Here is a 23,461-nt window from a genome sequence, read left to right on the forward strand (position 1 = left end):
GACTTTTATTCAATCTATCCGACTTCCACAAAGTGAGAAACATTCGTTATTTGCTAAAACCCAAGAAGCTGTTCGAAAAGATGTCGAGCGTGCCTTCGGAGATCTGCAATCTAGATTTGCCGTAGTGAAAAATCCATCCAAGTTATGGGATAAAGACAAAATAGCAAATATTATGAAAGCATGCATCATACTCCATAATATGATTGTCGAGGATGAACGATCAACATACACTCAGTATAACGTGAGAGAATTTCAAGAAAGCGAGGAAGAGGATACATTCACCGTTACTCCGAATTCAAATCTCGGCACTGCAATGGATCGTCGATCGAGCGTCCGTAACAGACAAGCTCATGAACAATTAAAATTCGATTTAATTGAAAATATTTGGGCTAAATTTCGACATCTTCCAAATAACCAATGATTTTAAAGTTTCTATGAATTGAATAAAATGTGTGATTTATGAATTTTTTTTTTATGTATGGAATGTAATAAAATGTTTGTAATTTTAATTAAATGAATTTTTTTCCTCTTTTTAATGTATTGAATATAAATGGATATATCTTAATTACTACTTATTAATAAAAAAAATATTTTATACCTAAGAACCTTCAAAAAGTTCCATTGATAATGTTGTATTTTACTTAAGTATCTTAGAAAACTTCTTAGACTAAAAATACTAATTAAATATTCTAAGATGTTTGATAAGAGTTGGCATTGATAATGTTGCTCTAAGGCAATATTTGGGCCCCGAGCGATGGACCATGTCTGATTTATTATTTTTTTTTTTTTATAAACGATTATTCTATTACTCAAGCTTGAAGTGGACTGGAACCGGAATAGAACAAACAATAAAATGTAACTTCTTATGAAAGCATCTAGCAGTATTAAATCTGAAAGTCGATTGTGCGTTCATGTTTTTGTTAATGGATTTTATAGTATTAATACCATGACTATTATACATTTGTGCTCATGTAGACACATTAAGCATACATGCAGCCTGCAGAATGTTGATTGAGAAGACGTTTTGGGTCATTGTTTTCGTCGTACGACATTGTAAATTAACTAGGCACTTTAGTCTTTATATATTCTTAGAATAATTTTCCAAAAAACGTGTTAATTAATTACGTCAAAGTAAAATTGCCATATTATAGTCTTGTATTGGCAAGCTAAAGCAAATCATATTAACACATATTCTAGATCTGATTCTTTGTTACAGATATCGAGTGCTTTAAGAATTATTTGGAGAAGAGATTCTCGATAAAGAAAAATAAAGATTACCCAGCAAATTAGTACTAATTACTTAGTTTACTTTTAAACGAATTATTTAAACAAGTCAGGGGATCCACGCCCCTACAAGACTCGGAAAAGACGTCATATGTTACAAGTAGATCCCACTTATCTACTTAGGTGTGTGTCATGCTTTAGTAAGTTGGGTATTACAGTGAATATGTTAGATAAATATTCGATTTAATATTATACTTGTTTTATAGTCGAAATTAAACTCCTAATAGTCGACAGAACAAAACAGCAAAAAGACTCCCAAACGTCGAAGCCTTTGCCTCTTCAACAACAACGACAAAAGAAGGAAAAAAAAGACTTTGGCCTGTTCAAGAATAACAACAAAACTATCACGATTTAAGATTACTTCGTTCTCTTCTCTACGTTCACTTTCCTTTCAGATTATATTCTTTGCCATGCACAAAACCATAATAATTATAAATTCAAATTCAAATTAATTAATATTAATCAGAGCTAATATTAATTATAAATTCAAATTTATCGGAATTTGTTTTATTTCTTACAGATTTTTACGTTCACAATAGTTAAGACTTACAAACATGTTTTAGAAAACAACTCTTGGAAAGAACGTAATATTCCCTGAACTTTAGCTGTAACCTTTGTAAAGAAATTCGTTTTGAGTGCAGAGAATGATCATAAACCATGTAGTCAGCGACGCACGTGTAATGGAATAGTACATAACGTATAGATAAGAATGAGAAAACATTCAAAGTTTGGTCGATTCTCAACACTGTGAACGATGTGATGCTCTTTCATCGAAATAGGCCCATATAATTAAGTTGGAAACAGTCATCTGTATAATTTTTCGGCTCGGTTTTACAAATGGGCTATATTTTACTAGTTTAGTTTTTATAAATGTGCTTAAAGAGACTAGTGTCACACTGTCCGGTTTACGACCAATAGTTTTTTTTAGTTCCGCACGTCGATGACATGACACAGACCTTGGTAAGCACTCAACAACCTTCCACACAGAATTATTATTTTATACAGATAATCCATACGTCAATGACATGTCACAGACCTTGGTAAGCACTCAACAATCTTCCACAGAAAACTAATATTTTATATAAATAATCCCTGATTTATTTTTTAATATGGTTTTATTAACGACGATAAAAGCTGATTAATTTTAAAAACATTTCCATTGGAAAAAAAGAAAAGTAAAACCGACCGTGTCCACCACCTTCCAACGAAAACAACCGGTACCAACAGATTGGGAGCGATTATAAAACCATTAACCAAATTTTATATTAATAAAAATACAGACCGAACCTTATCCAAAACCGCACGTCAAGGCTGTATAAATAACATCTATTGGTTTGAAACCAGAAATAACCAAACACGAGAAAAAAAAAAGTTATAAGCAATAACCGGAGATAACCGAAAGCTAGAGAGGGAGGGAGAGTGACATCGATTCGATACAATGGCGGACATAGCGATTTTGGTGGCGGAGGAGTATGAGCGGAGGGTTAGACAGACGGCGGATTCGAAACCGGCGTCGTTGGAATTTGATTGGTGGAAGAACGTTCCGGCGAAGTTGACTATAGGAGTCAACGAGGAGAAGATAGAGAGTCTGATGAAGAAGTTTGAAGCTAAATCTCAGTTCGCTCTCGCCATATCACATGGCTTCTTCTCTGCTTGATTCCACTTTGTTCATCATATCTAATTTCCTTTCTGTTTTTATTTTTATGTATTTATGAGTCTATGTAAATAAGTAAATATCCGAATTAATCAAATGTAATTTTCTGTTTATTTAATCGAACTTTGGATATGATTAAAACAAATCTAAGGGACGGACCACGCTGCTTCCGTTGGAAAACTCTTGTGGGAAGAGACGTAATATATTTAAAAACTTCATCATCCATTTCATGTGTTGAGAAACTTCGGCGTAATTATTGCAATTTAGCCCTTAAACTCTGCATTGCTATCAGATAAAGCATCATATTTTCCTTTGTACAGAATTATCCTTCCATTTTATTATCTGAGCTAAGAATGGGAAGCAGCGAGGAGATGCCAGTGGTGCTCATCACGGGATGCTCACAAGGAGGAATCGGCAACGCGCTTGCTCGTGAGTTCTCTGCGAAAGGTTGTCGTGTGGTGGCGACGAGTCGATCGCAGAGCACGATGGCTGACTTGGAGAAAGATCCCAAGTTTTTCGTACAAAAGCTTGATGTTCAGTCAGAACATAACGTGAATAAAGTCTTGTCGGAAGTTATCGACAAGTTCGGTCAGATCGATGTTCTGGTCAATAACGCCGGAGTTCAATGCGTCGGTCCACTCGCGGAGATTCCAATTCAGACCATGGAGCACACCTTCAACACCAATGTGTTCGGTCGGTAAATTAAAAAAAAGTTTCAAATTCTCTTATGATCACCATGTGTTCGTTAAAATTCCTGACTCAAGTTTTTTTTTTTTCAGGTTCCATGAGGATGACTCAAGCTGTTGTACCTCACATGGCGTCAAAGAAGAAAGGAAAGATTGTGAACATAGGAAGTATCAGCACAATGGCACCTGGACCATGGGCAGGGGTTTACACTGCATCAAAAGCTGCTCTTCATGCTCTTACAGACACATTAAGGTTGTCTATATTTCAGCAATCTTCTTAGTCAGCTTGATCATTCTGGTCTTGTTTGTTTTGTTTCTTTTTCTAAGGTTGGAGCTTAGGCCATTTGGGATTGATGTGATCAACATTGTCCCAGGAGGTATTCAATCTAACATATCCGACTCAGGGATATCGAGCTTCGACAAGTTACCTGAGCTGAAACTATACAAGCCGTTCCAAGAAGCTATCCGTGAAAGGGCGTTTTTGTCGCAAAACGTTAAGCCAATACCTGCAGAGACGTTTGCGAAGGAGGTGGTGTCGGTTGTCCTGAAGGAACACCCACCGGCTTGGTACTCTACAGGAAGGTTATCCACCGTCGCGGCGATCATGCACCATTTGCCCATATCCGTCAAAGATTTTCTCCTGACTAAGAGCTTCATGAAAAAGGGGCCAAAAGAAACTGTTTGAATGTATCTAAGAAGTAAGAACTAACCATGAAACAAGCTAGATACAGAAGCCACATAGTAATGGGCTCTTAAGCCCAACACGGTCCAGAATAAGTTCCCAGTAAACCTAAGTCTGGCACACATCTATCTAAAGTATGTTACTAGCTTATTAGTACTACTAGATAATAATCAAGGAATAATGTGAGAATTATGATCAATATACTTCCAACAAAACTGAAGAATATAGCATTTGTCACTGTTCTGAATTTATTATTAAATTTCACAAAACAACAAATGTAAAATACTTTTAAAGGTTGATTTGTAAGTATTTTAGAAGTGTTGTAGAGTCTTTCTACGGTAAAAATTATTTCTAAACCATAGATCTTTTTTAATCATGCTTTGTAATTTTTGTTTAAAACAACATATTTTTCTTTCCTATTCATTTTTTTTAGCCGTAGAAAACAAAGTATCTAAAATACTTATATTTGACTTTAAAAAGTTTATATATAAATCATTAATTTTTTTCAAACCTACAGTTAAAATCGAATAGCAAAATTAGTTACAAACTTTTTTTTACAGTTTTAATTTTACAGTTAAAAATATAAATGTAAAATCCATTTCAATCAAGTCTTTAATATTCAGATTTGTTTCTAATTAGTTATCTGAACAATTGACCCTGAAAAAGAAAGCAAAAAAAAGGTTATAAAAAATGCATGAACTATGAGAGCTAATTCAATATACAATGGTCCACCATGCTAATCTACGGTCAAGATTTTGTAAAATACATGTCTGAAGTTAAAAATTTAATAAAGAGAAGAAAAAGAAAAGAAAAAGTCAGTAGTTCGGGAAGAGAGGAAGAACAGAGACGACTCTCTTTACCTCTCATCTCCTCTTCCTTCCACAAAGATGGATTCAAAACCCTAATTTCTCCCCCAAAATCATTCTCACCACCAATTCCTCACCGTTGATTTTGTGAAGAAGATGGGTAAAAGCGGACGGCTAAGATGGAACCCTTTCAGCCACAGATCCTCTTCTTCATCAAGACAGGAACACAACCAACAACAGCAACCTCCAATTGAATTCATATGTCCAATTTCAAAAACCATAATGTCCGACCCCGTCGTCGTCTCCTCCGGTCAAACCTTCGAACGTGTCTGCGTCCAAATCTGCCGCGACTTAGACTTCATCCCCAAACTCAATGAACTTAACGACTCTCCGCCCGATTTCTCCACCGTGATCCCTAACCGCAACATGAAATCAACAATCGAGGCCTGGTGCGACTCCGTCGGCGTGGAACGACCTCATCCGCCGGATTACTCCGCCGTGGAAACCAATCTCCGGCACCAGATGCCGCCGTCATCGTCGTCGGAAACGGAGATCCGCGTCTCGGAGCAGGAGCTGCTGAGAGCGGTGGCGGACCGAGCTCCCGTGATATACCACCACGCTGACTCTGACCTAATGGGCCGGAGAAAGCCCACCGGGGATTTCAACTCCACTAGCTCTGATGAATCGGTGATCGTGGCCCAAAGCCCATTTACTCCTCTCCCTCTAACAACCCGGCCCGCTTGCTTCTCCCCTTCCTCTTCCTCCTCCGAAATCGAATTCTCCGCCGCCGCCGCTGCGAATTCGCCGGAAGAGGAAGAGATCTACAACAAGCTCAAAAGCTCCGAGGTGTTCGATCAGGAGCAGGGATTGATCATGATGAGGAAGATGACCCGGACCAGAGACGAAGCTAGGGTTTCGCTGTGCTCCTCGAGGATCCTCGCTCTCCTCAAGTTGATGATCGTGTCTAGATACAGCTTAGTGCAGACGAACTCTCTAGCTTCTCTAGTGAACCTATCTCTGGAGAAGACCAACAAGTTAACGATCGTACGGTTAGGATTCATCCCTTTATTGATCGACGTGTTGAAGTCAGGATCAAAAGAGGCGCAAGAGCACGCCGCGGGTTCGATCTTCAGCCTCTCCTTGGAAGACGATAATAAAATGCCTATAGGAGTTTTAGGCGCGCTTCAGCCGCTTCTCCACGCGCTTAGAGCGGCCGAGAGTGACCGTACGCGCCACGACGCGGGTCTAGCGTTGTATCATTTGTCTTTAAACCAAACGAATAGGTTGAAGCTTGTCAGGCTTGGAGCTGTTCAGGTTCTGTTCTCGTTGGTTCGGTCTGGCGAGTCCGCGAGTAGAGCGCTTTTGGTTATATGCAACTTGGCTTGCTGTAGCGAAGGACGGTCGGCGATGCTTGATGCTAACGCGGTGGGGATACTTGTTGGGAAGCTGAGGGAGGAGGAGAGGAGGGGGGAGGAGAGTCGTTCTTCGGCGGCGGCGAGGGAGAATTGCGTGGCGGCGTTGTTCGCGTTGAGTCACGAGAGTTTGAGGTTTAAGGGGTTGGCGAAGGAGGCGAGGTTGGTGGAAGTGTTGAAGGAGGTTGAGGAGAGGGGGACGGAGAGAGCGAGGGAGAAGGCGAAGAAGATTCTTCAGTTGATGAGGGAGAGGGTTCCGGAGGAGGAGGAGGAGGATGGTGAAGGGACGGTTGATTGGGACAGAGTTATTCTTGACTCGAACGGGTCGATTCGGTCGAGGTTTAGAGATGGTGGTGGTGGTCGGAACAGAATGGTCACTCAGAATTCTTCTGGCTTTTAATTTCTTCTTTCATGCTTTGTTGTATAGAGAGAAAAAATTGGAAAATGTTTGTGATGTATTTTTTTTGTAACTTGTGATGATGAATGACTAGAAAAGAAATGACAAAGAAAGCGTGAGTGATGTAAATATATGATGTGTTATGGGTATTTTGTAACATAAACATTTACATTAATCCAAGCTTTACTAATGTGAAGCAAACTTGTGTAAGCAGTCTTGTTTATATGTATCAGTATAAACCAAATGCTTGATGAGTGAGTGCTGTTGAGCTTGGTGAGCTTCTATCAATCAGTCTAGAGGAGATAAGGTAGAGATGAAGAAGATGAACTTGCAGTCCTAACCTTTAGTTAGAAACAAGTAACGATAATCGCAGGGGAGAAAACAGCTGTTCTCTTTCCTTTTGTCCTTTCGCAGGAAACAAAAATCAACGAATGTTCGTCTTGGGCTTTTTTATCTTATCAAATGAGCTTAATTTATATTTGAGTCACGGGATCTACACTTAGACCAAAGCTTAATAGTTATAAGATTAATCATTCGTATATGGCCACGGGATCTAGCATTCAGACCCAAAGGAAAATAGTTTTAAGATAATTTTTCTTATGTAGCATTCAGACCCAAAGCTAAATAGTTTTGAGATAACTTCATAGAAAGTAAAGATATTTTCCCACGAGTTTATAAACTTGAGCTTTGAAATTCAAGTATTGTTCTGTGAAATGTAAAATCTTGACCGCATCCAACATAATGAACACTGAACACAAAAATACACTACAAAATCAAAATCGATACCAAAAAATCAACTAACTAACACTAGAACCTAAACATATGAAAACGTGGCAATACTTTGCTCTAGTTCATTTTTGCTCTTAAAACTATTGTCAAGCAGTTGATAGTAGAGTAAAGCATACTATATATTACACGTTCCAGGATTAGTTTGGGTTCTGATCAAAACTTTATGTGCCTTATTAAGTGATTTATAGTTATATATGTATATAACTATAAGTTTATTAATAAATTTTTTTTTACCAATGTTTTGAACAACTCTAGTAATTAAAGATGGACACGGATTGAATATTTGTTTTTTAAAAAATTGTTTTTCCGAATAATCAGTTATCCGTAATTTTTTTAAACTTTTAACTGGATATCGATTCAATCCATACAAATAAAATTAATTTAAAAAAAAATTCAAAATAATATAAATAGTCATATTTATTAAAAAAATATTTACTTTTAAAATTTCTAATAACCAATATAAAATATTTAATAAATAAAATATTGTAAATTTATATAAAATATTATATAATATAATATTATATATATATAATTCTTTAAATATATAATAGATTTCAGATATTTGTTCCTAAAAATATTAGTATGTGTGATTTGCTTCATCTTGTATAGATATTGCATATTAGTATTTATTTTGTTTCGTATAGTTACAAATATCAGGATTTTTCTGTTTGAATCTAAGCAAATAATGAATCGAATAAAAGTTTACGAATATTTGGCCCACCTCTACTGTAGTAATCATCTGATATAGGGTCAGAGTTGACATCTCCCCTACTTTATGGATATGATGATTGTCCAATTTATACATGAATTCGACACTAACGTCCCCCTTAATTCGTAAACTGCAACCTAACCTCTTGATTTAAAACGTTATTATATGTTCCAAATATTACGTATAGCTGATTACTAGTGGGGATATCATATATGCCTGCCCATATAGAAATATGATAGTGTGATCGATCGTAATGCATAAAAAGGTTTTTACCTTTTCAATTTTACGAAATAAGTAGAGAAAATAGCGGGGCGTAGCTACTGCTAAAAGGCTTGTCCTGTCATGCCTATGGAAAACGCATTATACACTTCTTTTTCATCTGAAGATTGCTTTAATTAAAAAGGCATTATTCGCTACAACATTTTATGATTTTATATATATGTAGATATATGTAGATAATCAAGTTATCAACGTGGAAACATCATTGCAAAACAACAAAACTGCTATAATTGTTTGCCCCCTAAATCTTCTAAAATCCTTAGCCTAATCATTTGGATTTCCATTCTCCAGAAGAAGATATAAAGAAAGATATGGCTTTATCTTCACAAAAATCCATGTTTTATCAATCATTAGATTTCTATGTTATAATTTACAAAACTGATAGATATATCAGAAAGTTTTGTTTTTCCTCTTCTGAGTTGCTTACTTTATTAACATTTTCAAATAGCAGTTTGTATATATGAGTAGATTGAGAGCAAAACCATTGATTTACCTCAAGGTACTACAAAAAGAATAGAAGATCTTCACTATATCATCAATCAGAGGGATTCTTGTAAGAAAATATAAAAGAACTAACCCTACTTCCCCCCAACGCCATCGTCTAGGCATGACATCCTTTCTTTTCACTTTAAAAAGCGCAAATCGATCAATTGTGAGAGTGAATGGTTGTTATATGATCAAGATTAATTATCTTATATTAACTAAAATATTATTCACGATTAAACTCTTTCACCATTTCTTTGAGAAAATAAAGAACGAGCAGAAGCTGACATCATAACTAAATGAACAGTTTTTGGTTAGTTTCTGTGTGATTAAAGCAACTTCGCTCACTAACTTTTTTCCCCTTTTCTGTTTTGCTTACTAATTTTAAAATGCCCCATAGATGTAAGTGTAACCATCGAAGTTTGGTTTAATGACGACGACTATGATTAAAGAAATTACGGGCATGGTGACGTACTGAATGACGAGTACGATTACTGTCGAATTACAATGACACGACGAGTTAATATGATTGTATTTTTCCTCCAATATGGTTAATACATCTCTGTATTCGGATATGGAACTTTCAAGTTAATAAAATTATAAATTTGTAAAAAATATAGTTTCTTTGGGAAACTGTTACTATTATTGATTAATAGATGAAGGACGTGTTAATTTATGTGAGTTTAAAATAAAAATAAGAGGATAAAATTACGATAAGCGGCGGCTAAAGATACCCTGGATCTCGCCACCAATCACTCTATCTATAGGTAAATAATCTAATAACCCTGGGTGAAATAAAATAACAACCAATGCAATGTTCTTTTCTTTAGGGTTCATACACAACCCTAGTATCAAGAAAGCTAACATTTTTATAGCATGATATTTGGGTCCCTCGTGACATAAACTGATAAACCTTTCTCTTTGTTGCATCCTTCCCTTAATTAAATATGGAATTTTAAAGTATAGAAACCTCGAGCCGATGTTCAAAATCAAATATATTATATAGACCCAGTTCTACATATAAACACACCCAATCCAGCACAGTTAATAAACGGAGCAAATCCGATATAACAATAACATTAATAAGAAAGAAATAACATTTTTCCAATATATACCAAGTTATTGTTAATTTAGACCACAGAAACTTTACAACATTAAAGATTCCAAAATATTTCCATACACTAATTAATGTTCCATTCATCAAATATTTTCGCTGAGATTCTCTATTCCATTTTTTATATATCTATAATAATAAAAACGATCATAATGTAATAAAAAGGTTAGGTTGAATCTAATCAGAAGAAGAGATCCATGATAATTCCTTCATACCTTTATTTCTCACCGCTGCTAAATTATTCTCCGATCCAGAAGCAACGGGCGGTGTGTAACCATCGGATCTTTGCACCATGTATTGCTCTTCACCATTGATCGATCTTAGAGGATCATTATCGGTTTCAGAATTCTTGTCCAGTCCATGCATAGTGTTTAGGGTTGGCTGTGCCATCGATGAGGATGAAGAGGCAATAATGTTGTGAAGCCCCCCAAAGTTTGTTCCCACGTCCACGTGGTTGTTGAGAAAAGGGTTTGCGATGGTTTGCATGTTCATGTTAAGGAGATGACCCTGATGATAATATGTAGGAGGAGTTAGGTAACGATGACTGGTCGAAGGTGGTGGGGTAATCTTGTGAGGAAAGGGTTTCAAGGGTCGTGAGGATGATGAAGGAGAAGAAGGGCCCAATAGGTCAAATCTTGATCTTGGAAAAGGAGAGGATCCAGCGAAAGGATTTGAAGGACTACCAGTGAATTCTTGAACCATGGCTCTGAAGTTTGAAGTGTCGGTGGTCAAAACAGTGGTAGGTGCCCGTCTCGAGACTCGAGATCTCTTCTTAGGAATCCGTGTTGTCACCGCCAGACCGTTTTTCTTGTCGGTAGGGACAGAACTAATGGGACTACTTGTGTCTGTGTTTGAGACTATTCTCAGATCTCGTTGAAGTGGGTTTGTGAAGAAGACTGGTGGTGTAGAGCCATCAGTGGGCTTCATGGTCGTTGTTGACCAGAGTGGATTATCTGTTGACCAACCGGTGTTGAGATAGTTAGCTATGAGAGAGTCAAGCTGTGTTTGACCGGCGGTGGTTGCGTTGTTGTTGTTGAATAAAGCAGAGATTGATTGATCGGCGCGTGAGTCGTACTCTTCTTGTTCTCCTCCACCACCACCGCTTGAAGATTGCATGCTACTACTGTTGCCGGAATCCATGGCAGAGAGAGAGAGCTAGAGAAAGATAGATGATGGCTTAGGAGAGAGATGATGATGATGGTTTAGAGAGAGGAATGAGAAATAATGGAGGGGATTATGATTATTATTTTGGTTGCAAAAAACTTCAAAAAAGAGGAAGATAGTGTGAACGGAATTGAAATGGATGGTTGTGTGTGAAAGAAAAACCAATTAAAAGTGGACAGTTTCTTCTCATTTTTTTTACTTTACTTTTAACGCTCTTTACCTTTTGTTCCCCTTTTTTCGTTACTTGAAACTTGAAACTAGGGCTGCTAATACATGTTAGTGTATAAAAATATCAGAGAGTAAGGGTGCTCGAACTATGCGTTTGATCGTTTGCTAGAGTGGTTCGGCTTATAATCAAAATATTCTTTTAAAAAATAGCACGTACTTAAATCGTATCTACAGCTATTCAAAATTTATAATGTGAATGACTTAACAGTAATAAAATTTAAGAACATGGAGCTTTTTGTTTACATCAACAGGGATTTTGTTTAAGCATGAATATATAACTATATATACACATACGTATAATTCGTTTCATTATCGTTACTTTTCAAGGAGTGCTTATAATAAGTATTGTTGTTTTCGTATGTGAATGGAATAAAAGAAATGGTAGACGGAATTTACCAACATTGACTATTAGCAGTGGATACATATATTATACATATGGTAAAAAATTTAAATGATTTTTAAAATATAGTTAACTGATAATAGAGTAAAAGCTCTTGATTTTAGGTAAAGAGTTGTTAGTCTATGAAAAAGATAAGTTGTTAGTCTATATGAAAATGATACAAGCAATAACCATAGCTCCTTTATATACCTAAAATGATATTTTATTATAAGAAAATTTCTCTATATTAAGAGAACTGTATTTAGAAACAGTAGAATTTCAGTGTGAGGCTAATATGTATATATATTCAATAGTGTGTTACTATATGTACAAAAATGCGTAATTACATGTGGAATAGTGACATTTGGTAATGATTAATAGAGACATGTACCAGAAGTTGTCAAACAGAGCCCAGTCTTTGACCGGGTCAATGATCTGTGAGACCAAATTAAATTTAGTAAATGGAACAAAATGTGTGTATCCCTTTCCTGATTTAATCGTATTTATTGTACTTTTCTTCAATCTATGTTTTTTTTGACAATTCTTCAATCTATGTTTGATTTGATTTGTTTTATGGTCTGGAAATCATAGACAAGACGAAACCATTCGCTTATTGTCATCTAGCCATTGACAAGAACTTGCTATTTCTTCACTTTCTAATACCCAAATAAATCATATAACTTTTTAAAAACTAGTTAAAATTTGATAATTATAGTTTATGGAATATATCAATGATATAATAGCATTCTATAATAGTTTATCTATTTTTATGGTTGGTATTCTTTGCTTAATATTGTAGCATTTTTAGATTGATCGATAGTTTGGTCGGGTAGATAAATTCAGTTCAACCACGAACTACAACTACAGTCACAGTGCAGAAACAGTAAAACTTTTACTCTTTTGGTTTCTGAAAATATATATTTTTTTTCTGTCGATTTTCGGACTACAACGGACCGGTCCGATAGCCCTTATATTTCCATAAAAAGGAAAGCTTCACTATAGGAGACAGTGAAAAGGTCGAACTCCTGACGCCAAGGTGGACAAGCCACTCTGCATGACCACTAGGCCATGACAACCTCAGGCATATCTAAACTTTGTTGTATTCGTAAACATCGATACTTTTCCATTAGCTTGGAACTCAATTAAGTTATGCATATATTAATCAATTTTCTCAAGTATCACGAAAAGCTTCTAGATCAAATCGAAATAATTTGTATAAATGGAGATTTTATAAGCTAACAAAGTATTTTTGACCACAAAACTTATTAAAGTATTTACTTTTTAGATTATGTTTTTTCGCGGATTTAATTATTTTAGGGATAAATTAGAGGTGGCTGTGTAGTTGTTGAGGTCATTGTCGTTCTATTTCATAGCTGTTGTCTAGTTGCCTAGATTTGCTTCTCCGCAGATGAAATCTTGAAGTGAAATCCCGAGATCTGACGTCTTCACGTACTCTTCACTTGTTTGATAACCAACATTTTCTCTGCATTTTTTTTTTAATTTGTGCATACATATTAAAAAATAATTAATTTTATATATTTATAATGAAAAAACATTATTTATATATCTAACCACATTTCAACCAATATTTTTAAGATTATAAAATTAATAAATTTTGAATTTAAACTCTAAAACGACGACATTTATTTTGAAACGAAAACATTTTTACCCTACAACAATAATTAAAATAAAACGAAAGAAATGCTAATCTATTAATTTTCCTAAATACGAATTTATGATGAACTATTATCCATGATTTCTTACTTATTTAAATTTCCATTGAATAATGAATAATAATATAATTTTATCAAAATAAACGGATTTTTTTATTACAACGATTAGTAGTTTTATTCAGGTGCTTAACATTACTATTTACATCGTGACAAAAAAACATTACTATTTACTTGTTTATTTAGAAAAATAAACATAATAATTACATAAATATATTTTAAGTTTAATATATATGTTTACTATAATTTTTTATGAACAGTTGTTTTATCATATATTTTGATATATATATTTTTATTATAATGATCGAGTATAATGAACTATATACTGATTACTGACTATTGTTCAAGTATTTTCATAAAGATTTCAGTATTGCATAATCAATCTTTATTAGATTTCTGAGATTTACATAAATTTTGATCTACAAATCTTATATTTTATAATTCATATTTTTGTAAAACATCAATATTTATTTCTGAAATAATATTTACATTTAAGCAGAAAAAACATATTAATTTTAGATTACATCTCAATACGGCCATAAATTTTGCATGGGATTTAAAGCTTTAAAATCCCTTGCCTAACTATATATATGGACTCATTGGTTGATTATAATTACATTAGTTATATTAAAGTTTGAATGGTTTACATTTTTCAGAGTATATATATAAAACAAACAAAAAAACAAAACATTATTGGAAGTTTGAAAGAAAGGAGCCAGCCAAGTCTCAAAAAAGAAAAGGAGCCTTTGCATTCCTTAAATGTTTAATTAATAAAAATTGAGTGGTTGATTTAATGCTCTTCTACAAATTTTACCAGTCAAATCTTATAAAATAAAAAATATACGAAAATAAGTATAAAGTGATATATTTACAAAATATCGGTGGACGTAGGAACATTTTCATATAGATATCGTGATAAATAAGAAAATGTATTATTGATTTTTTTTGTCAACGTATTATATTGATTAGACCCCCTCTTTATAAAATATAAAATCACAATTTAAAAACACTTAGCATAACCCTTACCACTGTTGATATTGACCATGCTACACTTATCTAAAACACCATGTTATTGCTTACTTTTAAGTTTTAACTAAATATAAAAAAAATTGATGAACAAAACAAAGAAAAATTGTTTTCAGGGATATTACCCCATGATATAAGGTGCTCAAATATGACAAGCCTATTGATTTCCGACCAAAAAAACCCATTAATTTACAAAAGATGTTCCAAAAATTAAATCTACAGGATGCTCAATTTTAGAATATATCCGATGAACAACAAAACAAAATTAAATTAAGAAAAACGAAAAGATCTTCGTATAATTTTATTAAAATAAAAGAAACAATTACGATATATATGATCGTTTAAATAATTTTATTTTCACATTTTTTTCTATTATCAAATCAATATCATAAAACATTATCACAGCAAATTCATATATATATATATATATATATATATATATGTATTGTTCTACAAAAGGCGATGTTAATGATAAACACATGTAGAGAATCAAAACTCATAATTAACTGATCATAACACTTGGTTTGGTAGTTTATATTAATATTATCATTATGCCATTATTCATATATTCAAACTATCATAATGCATATCTACATAAATATTTTCATTTCCCTTTTGAAGCGAATGTCTCAGCTGTTACCCACAGTTTAAGCAATAATTATATTTTCAAACAAAAAATATTCCCACCACTTGTAAGAATTTTTTTTGTCTGTTAGGTTTTGTTGGTTTCCTCACTGGCTTGATTCTTTGACATCCCAATCACTCGCCGAGAATCCACACTTGATATCATAATATCTAAATTTACAGAATAATAAGTACACTAAGATCATACAATATACATTTTATTTCTTTTTCTGATATGATTTATTTTGTGCGATTTGTTACTGTTAACTTGTATGATTAGCAAAGCGACTAAACAATTCACCCGTAATTCGATTACTTTTTTTATACAGACAGAACAAGCCAAAGAGAACCAAATCTTCTCTCGGATAAAATTTTTAAAGCTTTGTAACCAATATATACTCCTCCTTTTCATATTAAAGCTAGTGTTCTTGTAGATAAGTGTCATTTTCGATTTTTAATGCAAAATTTATTAATTTTATTCAACAATTTACTTTTTTATTGGTTAAAATATGGTTAAATGTATATGTAATTATGTTTTATATAGAAAATATATAAAATTAATTATTTCATTAATCTGTGTGCACAAACCCAAAATGATACAAAATGAAACGGATGGAGTATAATATTTCGATCAAAATGTATAATCATTGCAAGTTTGCAACAAAGCTGATTCTCAAAAACAGAAAACTGTACTCTTTTTTTTCGGGTCAAAATAGAAAACAGTACTCTGATTCATCCCTTCGAAGTTAAATCATATCCTACTATTTTGCTATGTATCTAAAATATAAAAATACATAATCATACAATGACATTCAAACAAGCAGAAATTTAACAAGAGTGCTTGGAGTTAAGAAGGGTGTGTGATTAATCAATGGTAGTTATGCTTTAAGACAATGAGACATGCCACGTCGCATCTCTTCCTCTATCTCAGAAAATTGGACCATTGACTTTTATTACGATACGTTTTGGGAATTACAAATTACAAGATCCAATAATCCAATGCAATTGACAAAATTCTTTTCGTCTGTCAAACAAATAAAGACCTATTTGTCAACGTCCCAAATAACGAGTTCATCTTCTTCTTTTTTGAGTGAATGTAACGGGTTTTATTAGTCCTGGGCTTTCGGATCAAACCGAACGTGACCGAACCGACCGAACCGTGTTTCTCGGTTTTCGGTTTCACCATGAAGTTAAGACAATAACCAATCGGACATTTGTGTAAAATACAACGGTTTACGGTTCGGTTCGGTTCGGCAAGCACCAACCGATCGGTTTAACCTAAACCGAAAATTAATTTAGGTTTCCTATATAAAGATGTGTTAGTGTTATCCATCTGATTTTCTTCTGCCGTCAAGCATTCCAACGTTTTTTACTTTTCTAAAAATCAGAAAACATAAAGCAAATTTCCACTTTGATTTCATCATCTCAGTCAATCTAGTCTGAGGTAATCTTCTTCTCTAATCAAATTTGTACTTTTATGATTTTATCTATAGATCTTACTCTATTCTCTGATTTTTTTAGTTCATATTATTTCCATCTTACTTTGTTTTGTAATCTTCTTAGCTAATTGATTTTTTGTACTTTTTTAGATGTCTGCTGGAGAGAACATCGATATGGAAGCCGAAGTGGGAGTTGAAGGACCACCTGCCGCAGGAAACAAAAGAACGAAGACACAGAGGTCAAGCGCTTCTGATTTACCACCAAAGCCAAAGAAGAAGTTTCCCAAAAGAGCTGATGTATGGAAACACTTCATTGAATTGGAAGACCCTGTCGGAAAGAGTAGTTGCCGCTACTGTGGGATAGAAATGAGCTGTGACTCAAAATTGGTGGGAACTAGTTCAATGAAAGCTCACATTGGTCGCTGTAAGCAATTTAGGGCTTTTAATGAAACTGATAGTCAGAAGGGGTTGGGTATGGACAATAACGGTGATATGCAGGCTATCAGGTTTGATCCGTTGGGATTTAGGAGAGCAGTGAATGAGATGGTTGTTATCAATGAGTTGCCATTTTCGTTTGTTGAATCTGAGGGGTGGAAGCGTTTCTGCTTCAATGTGTTACCAATGTACAAGACATTCTCAAGAAGGACATGTACTAGACACATTGCTGCTATGTTTGTGAAAGAGAAGGCTTCTTTGAAGAATTTGCTTGGTGTTGATAAGAAGAGAGTTTCACTTACTACAGAAATATGGGTATCGCCTACAACTTCTTACAACTACATGGTGATAACAGCTCACTGGATTGATGGAAATTGGCAACTTCAAAAGAGGATCATCAGTTTCAAGCCGATTACTGATCACAAAGGAGAAACAATAGCATGACAGCTAATTGATTGCATTGAGGAATGGGGAATTGAGAAGGTGTTTACAGTTACGGTTGATAATGCAAGGGCCAATGATGTTGCTGTCAAGTTATTTGCAGAAGCTATGAGGTGGAGAGGAGTTGGTGCATTAGTTCAAGATGGTGCTTTCCTACATATGCGTTGTTGTGCTCATGTGTTAAATCTGATTGTGAGGGACGGTTTAGCAAGGGTTAATCCAAGTATTGTGGCTATCCGAAATGCTGTGAAGTATGTGAGATCATCTTTCACAAGGTTGAAGTCATTTGAGCTAAGGTGTGAGACAGGAAAAATCGCAAGAGGCAGTCTGCCTTTAGATTGCTCGACACGCTGGAATTCAACATATCTTATGTTGAATTCTGCTCTGAAGTTGCGGGTGGCTTTTGAGAAGATGTTGGGTGAGGACAAACTGTACTGTGACTACTTCCTCGAAGAAGATGAGAAGGAAAAGAAAAAACGAGTTGGCCCACCAACTTCTTCAGATTGGGATGAAGTGCAAAGGCTGAAGAAGTTTCTAAAGATCTTCTTCAATTGCACTCTAGCATTTTCAGCTTCCAAATCGGTAACTTCTACCCTCTGTTACCATGAAATTGTTACCATAGAGAGAAATCTGATATCAAAATGCGGCAGTGGTGATATGGAAATCAGAAAGCAAGCCCACATCATGAGGGACAAGTTTGAGAAATATTGGGATGGTTTAATGAACATGAATCCGCTTGTGATTGTTGGTAGTGTCTTTGATCCACGAAACAAGATGGAGTTTGCTTCTTTGTGCTTCGAGAAGCTATATGGTAAGGAGACTATAGAATATAGAAAGCTTCATGCTTCAGTGACAAAGGTGTTGAAGAACTTGTATGATGAATATAGTATCATGTTTGGCCAACCAGACCAGACTGATGCAGCAGAAGACACAAGCGACCATGGAGACTCTGAGCTGGCTAGTGCTATGTTTGATTTATCAGATGATGAGGATGGGTATGAGAGGATGGATTCTCTTTACAGCCAGATGGTTAGCGAGAAGAGAAGTGACTATGCCAGTGAGTTAGAAATCTATTTGACAGAGAAAACTGAGCCAAAAGTGGAAAACAATTTAGGCTTAGGTTATGATGTTCTGTCTTGGTGGAAGCGTAATAGTGGAAAATTCCCTCTCTTGCCTGAACTTGCTAAAGATGTGCTTGCGGTTCAAGTTTCTTCTGTTGCTTCTGAATCGGCGTTTAGCACTAGTGGGAGAATTTTGGATCCTTATAGGAGTTCTTTGACTCCTTATATGATCGAGGCTTTGATATGCACACAACAATGGATGCGGTCTTCAAATCAGTCTCAGCCAGCAGTTGCAAACTTGGCTCAAATGTTGGAAGAAGTTGACTTTTTTGAGTCATTGGGTAAGTTTTACAACAAATGGCGTTTGTTACATATTATGAATGGTATGTTAAGCTTTAATTTTCTTAACTAATTAATGGCGTTTTGTTCCTTTTATAGATTCTCGGAACTCACAGGCATGACCAAGTGAGGTTTAGGTACGTGAAGATACTCACTTTTGTTTGTTTTAGGTGCATGTTCATGCTCTGTTTTAATTGAAATTTGTTATGTGATGGGTTATGTTTTCTGTTTGTTGTGGATTTACGTTCTCAAGTTTGTGTCATTGATTCTTGAATCTACGATATTTTTTCATTGCTGATTCTTATTGGTTATAATTTTGTGATTGGTGAAGGTGAAGGTGAAGCTAAGGAAGTTGTGAAGAAATGGAGATGTTCGTTTTTGGTTTTAAGAGAAACAAATGGGGTTTGTTTTTGGTGTGAAGAGAAAGAGATGGTGTTTGTTTTTGGTCTCAACCTCTTCAATCTCGTTTTAAAATTATGAAGTTGTATGAACAATGGTTTCTGTCAAAAAACTTTATTTTATTATCACACTATGGATGGCTGAGACCAAAAACATTATGGATCGTTCATGTATGAATTTTTCATTTATCATTATCAAACCATAATTAACCGAATAAACTGAATAGGAGCAAACATAACCGAGAAAACCGTTTAACCCGAGAAAACCGTGAAAACTGAAAAAAAATTCAAAAAAAAAACGAAAAACCAAGAAATTAAACATTTCGGTTCAATTCGGACCACATAATAATATCTAAAACCGAACCGAATAAACCGATTTTCAAACCGACCCGAACCGAAATTTACTTCGGTTTATTTCGGTGTGAAAATTTCAAAACCGAAAGAACCGTAAACCGATTAACCCGATCCGTTTAACCCGAAAAAACCGAATGCCCAGGACTAGGTTTTATCGTAGAAAGCTTGGCCTTTATATGGGCCTTACAAGTAGATGATGTAATCAAAGATTTACTTCGAACACGTTGTCGCACACGTGCCCTGAGGTACATCCTCAACACTGTCTACGTGTAAGTGAAACGAAGAAGGTCTCTTCTCCTCGCCATGCTAGCTTCACTCTCTTTCCTTCCACAAACGAATTAAAAACCCTTCAATAACATCTTTTGATCAAGCGAGCAGAGATGTTGCGGTTGCTGCAGCGGAGAATCTGTAATCCAGCGGCGGAGAAAGTACGTTTCAGCAGCAGTTTAAGTGGCAACGGAGACTATCCCATCTTAAAAGGTCACAAAGCGGCTCAGGACTTGTCCAAAGATACTCTAAAGTCCCATGAAACAATCAAAGACAAAGAAGGTATGAATAAACGCATACTTTTGTAAAAGCAAATTATAATATTTTTGTAGACGCAATGTTGTTTTATAGAATTATATATATATATATATAAAATCCAATGATAACAGGCCAACACAAAGTGACCAAGAAGGAGTTCAAGATTTACAGATGGAACCCTGATAAGCCAAATACTAAACCCTTTCTTCAATCATTTTTCGTTGATGTTTCCACTTGTGGCCCCATGGTAATTTACTACAGTTATTGATTACTAATTAGTTCCATAGGATTACTTTGAATTTTGGAGGGTTCGGTTTTTGGATAACGAGGTGTGTTTCGTTAGGTTTTGGACGTCTTACAGAAGATAAAAGCAGAGGAAGATCCGAGTTTGAGTTACAGAAGATCATGCAGAGAAGGGATATGTGGATCTTGCTCGATGAACATTGACGGTACTAATACTGTTGCATGTCTTAAACCTATAAACTCCGACACGTCCAAGCCAACCATAATCACTCCTTTACCACATATGTACGTCATCAAAGATCTAGTCATCGACCTCACTAATTTTTACCAGCAATACAAGTAAGTAAACCTCCCTTCTTTATATCCCTTATTGGTTTCTCGCTGCTTCCATATTCTGGCCTGTGTTGGTAATATTGGTTATATATTTTGACCTAAATATTGGAAAATAAACCACAAAATGATAGAACTATCCGTGTATTTTACATGAAACTCTATACACTTTTATCCTATACGTGACACTTCATGCATGTTATTGTGTTGTACATGTTTAGATCAGTCGAGCCATGGTTAAAGACGAGGAAGCCGCCTAAAGACGGACGCGAACACCTTCAATCACCAAACGACCGTAAGAAACTAGACGGGTTGTACGAATGCATACTATGTGCATGTTGTACCACGTCATGTCCTTCTTATTGGTGGAATCCTGAGGAGTTTCCAGGTCCTGCGGCTTTACTACAGGCTTACCGTTGGATCAGTGACAGGTTAAATAAAATATTCAATACATTCTATTCAAACTAGAATAGAAAATCGAAGATTAACAGTCTTAATTCATACCGATCTCTAACATAGATTTATGTTGTACTTTGGTTTAACGCAGCCGCGATGAGTTTAGAGAAGAGAGGTTACAAGCAATAACAGAGGATGAAAGGAAAGTGTATAGATGCAGAGCAATCAAAAATTGTACGGCCACTTGTCCTAAAGGACTTAACCCAGCTAGTGCCATCTTGAAGATGAAGGCTAAGCATTCGCTCCCAGATCCGGTCAAGAGAATTGAGAGAGCCTAGCCATACCATTACTCGGTCCTGTCCGGTTATTATGTAATAAAAAGCTTTTATATCTGGCTATACGTGTGTTTCTGGACTATTTTCTATTTATATAACTTTATTAGAACACGCTTTGTTACATCGAAGGAAATATAATATATCTACGTGCTTTCCATAAAAAAACATATAAAATGGATTCAATCGGTGAAAAAGACGGACTAATTATTTTCGGACAAATAGTCTTTTGAATTCACCACTTGGAAGAGATGAACAAAATTAGAGTTTAAGGCTGATCTACAATCAAGATATGGATGAACATCTTATAAGTTCATCCATATAAGTTATAATCACTCAATATCAAGCATTGTATATAACATATTTGTTTTCGTTCTTTTATTTTTTAAAAACAGGAGATCTTAATCACACTCGAATTAAATATATGATCACGTCATGTTTCATTGACAACCCCACCAGAATAAATAAATAACACACTCACATCGTGGAAACGACTCATCGATTCTCGACAGAGTCCGAACATTGATTCCTAATGGCCGACAGCTCATATGGCGAAGTATCACGAGCCAACCATTGCTCCACCGTGAATTTCTCCTGAGAACAACTTCTCCTACGACTCTCACTCATCGTCACTTCAACGTAGTTACAATACCAACCGTGGTGATCGCCAGAGCCATCAGAAGTCAAATTCATCGCACAAACCGGACCTGATAAGCAAGAACCTAAGCCGGTGAAAATATCGAGATTACCCCTCTCATAATAATCGTGGAATGGACCCATTAAACCTCCCCATGACACCAAATCGGATATAACAGCATTTTGCCCGTAACTGTCGTAGAGACGGAGGCTCATGACGGAGTCTGAACCGGCTTTCCAAACCGTACCGGTTCTTATGTAAACCGTGAACACGCACACGTCGTCATCATTGTCCAACTATGTAAATAATATCATTAATCACTCTAATCATAAATGGGTAACGTTTGACTGGTAAGTTGTAATATACGATTTGTGTGTTCATTTGCAAGGAAGTGACTTACGGAAAGAGCGATTGCTACGGCGGAGATGAGGAGGAGACAGGGGAGGACGGTGGAGCTGCTGCGCAACATCGTCGTCTTGTAGAACTCTTATGTTTATTGGTTGGTAGAGAGCCAAATTGTATTAAATCGAGTGATGTTGAGCACTTACATTTATTGTAATCGTTTACTTGTTCGCTTAAGAGGGAATGTTAATTTCTGATAATAATAAATTTTCTAGTAATAGTTTATGTGGATATTCCGGTGGTGTCGCTGTAATCCGTTGGAACAAATGAATTATTCTACAAAAAAAATTCCATTATAACTTTCTTTTAATAGTTGTTGACTGCATGCATCTCGTTCATTTCTTAAATCTGATATTTATCAGAATTTGGGTTTTGTTTTCATCTTAACAAAATAAATGAAATAAAAATGGTACGCTTCCTTTTTATTTGTCCACCATAATGTTGATATTTTTATTTATTTTTTCAAAAAAAAAAGTAATAAACGTAGCATATGCCTTTTTGTCAAAGTATATGCTCATTGTGATTTGAACTTACAATATGCTCTTGAGATATTAATTATTTATCAACCGAAAACATTTGTTTTGTTTCCAAATGAGTTTCATTTGTTTAGTTTCCAAATGAGTTTCTTATATAGAAACTCGGAGCATAAAAAATATATTGCTATTATCATATATATATATTCA

General features: G+C 35.1%; 6 protein-coding genes and 1 long non-coding RNA gene across 8 annotated transcripts; 5 read left to right on the plus strand and 2 right to left on the minus strand.

Moving 5' to 3' along the window:
* Nucleotides 1-2,610: 2,610 nt before the first annotated feature.
* Nucleotides 2,611-3,070, plus strand: LOC106319765. Its single transcript, XM_013758158.1, has one exon. The coding sequence runs from the start codon at nt 2,723-2,725 to the stop codon at nt 2,939-2,941; it is 219 nt and encodes a 72-aa protein (XP_013613612.1). The 5' UTR covers nt 2,611-2,722; the 3' UTR covers nt 2,942-3,070.
* A 123-nt stretch (nt 3,071-3,193) lies between these two features.
* LOC106319764 (NADPH-dependent 1-acyldihydroxyacetone phosphate reductase-like) lies at nt 3,194-4,505 on the plus strand. The gene is made up of 3 exons (XM_013758157.1): nt 3,194-3,631; nt 3,718-3,877; nt 3,952-4,505. Exons 1-3 carry the CDS (start codon nt 3,292-3,294, stop codon nt 4,307-4,309), a joined length of 858 nt encoding a protein of 285 aa, XP_013613611.1. The 5' UTR covers nt 3,194-3,291; the 3' UTR covers nt 4,310-4,505.
* Nucleotides 4,506-5,001: 496 nt separating this feature from the next.
* LOC106319790 (U-box domain-containing protein 38) lies at nt 5,002-7,180 on the plus strand. Its single transcript, XM_013758186.1, has one exon. The coding sequence runs from the start codon at nt 5,269-5,271 to the stop codon at nt 6,922-6,924; it is 1,656 nt and encodes a 551-aa protein (XP_013613640.1). The 5' UTR covers nt 5,002-5,268; the 3' UTR covers nt 6,925-7,180.
* Nucleotides 7,181-10,194: 3,014 nt separating this feature from the next.
* On the minus strand, nt 10,195-11,569 carry LOC106319773 (VQ motif-containing protein 22-like). Its single transcript, XM_013758170.1, has one exon. It carries the CDS (start codon nt 11,433-11,435, stop codon nt 10,473-10,475), a length of 963 nt encoding a protein of 320 aa, XP_013613624.1. The 5' UTR covers nt 11,436-11,569; the 3' UTR covers nt 10,195-10,472.
* Nucleotides 11,570-18,929: 7,360 nt separating this feature from the next.
* On the plus strand, nt 18,930-19,653 carry LOC106319779. Of its 2 annotated transcripts, none has more exons than XR_001265544.1 (3): nt 18,930-19,163; nt 19,261-19,302; nt 19,493-19,653. It is a non-coding gene; the product is annotated as an uncharacterized LOC106319779 (long non-coding RNA). The 2 variants fall into 2 exon arrangements; XR_001265545.1 differs by having other exon boundaries at nt 19,261-19,298; nt 19,499-19,551.
* Nucleotides 19,654-20,253: 600 nt separating this feature from the next.
* On the plus strand, nt 20,254-21,841 carry LOC106319782 (succinate dehydrogenase [ubiquinone] iron-sulfur subunit 3, mitochondrial). The gene is made up of 5 exons (XM_013758178.1): nt 20,254-20,462; nt 20,570-20,685; nt 20,782-21,020; nt 21,233-21,442; nt 21,559-21,841. Exons 1-5 carry the CDS (start codon nt 20,294-20,296, stop codon nt 21,743-21,745), a joined length of 921 nt encoding a protein of 306 aa, XP_013613632.1. The 5' UTR covers nt 20,254-20,293; the 3' UTR covers nt 21,746-21,841.
* Nucleotides 21,842-22,100: 259 nt separating this feature from the next.
* On the minus strand, nt 22,101-22,947 carry LOC106319780. Its single transcript, XM_013758175.1, has 2 exons — nt 22,777-22,947; nt 22,101-22,672 (listed from the first exon to the last, which is right to left on the minus strand). Exons 1-2 carry the CDS (start codon nt 22,843-22,845, stop codon nt 22,235-22,237), a joined length of 507 nt encoding a protein of 168 aa, XP_013613629.1. The 5' UTR covers nt 22,846-22,947; the 3' UTR covers nt 22,101-22,234.
* Nucleotides 22,948-23,461: the final 514 nt, after the last annotated feature.

The sequence above is a fragment of the Brassica oleracea genome, unplaced genomic scaffold (genome assembly GCF_000695525.1).
Source record: "Brassica oleracea var. oleracea cultivar TO1000 unplaced genomic scaffold, BOL UnpScaffold00615, whole genome shotgun sequence".
Taxonomy (NCBI): domain Eukaryota; kingdom Viridiplantae; phylum Streptophyta; class Magnoliopsida; order Brassicales; family Brassicaceae; genus Brassica; species Brassica oleracea.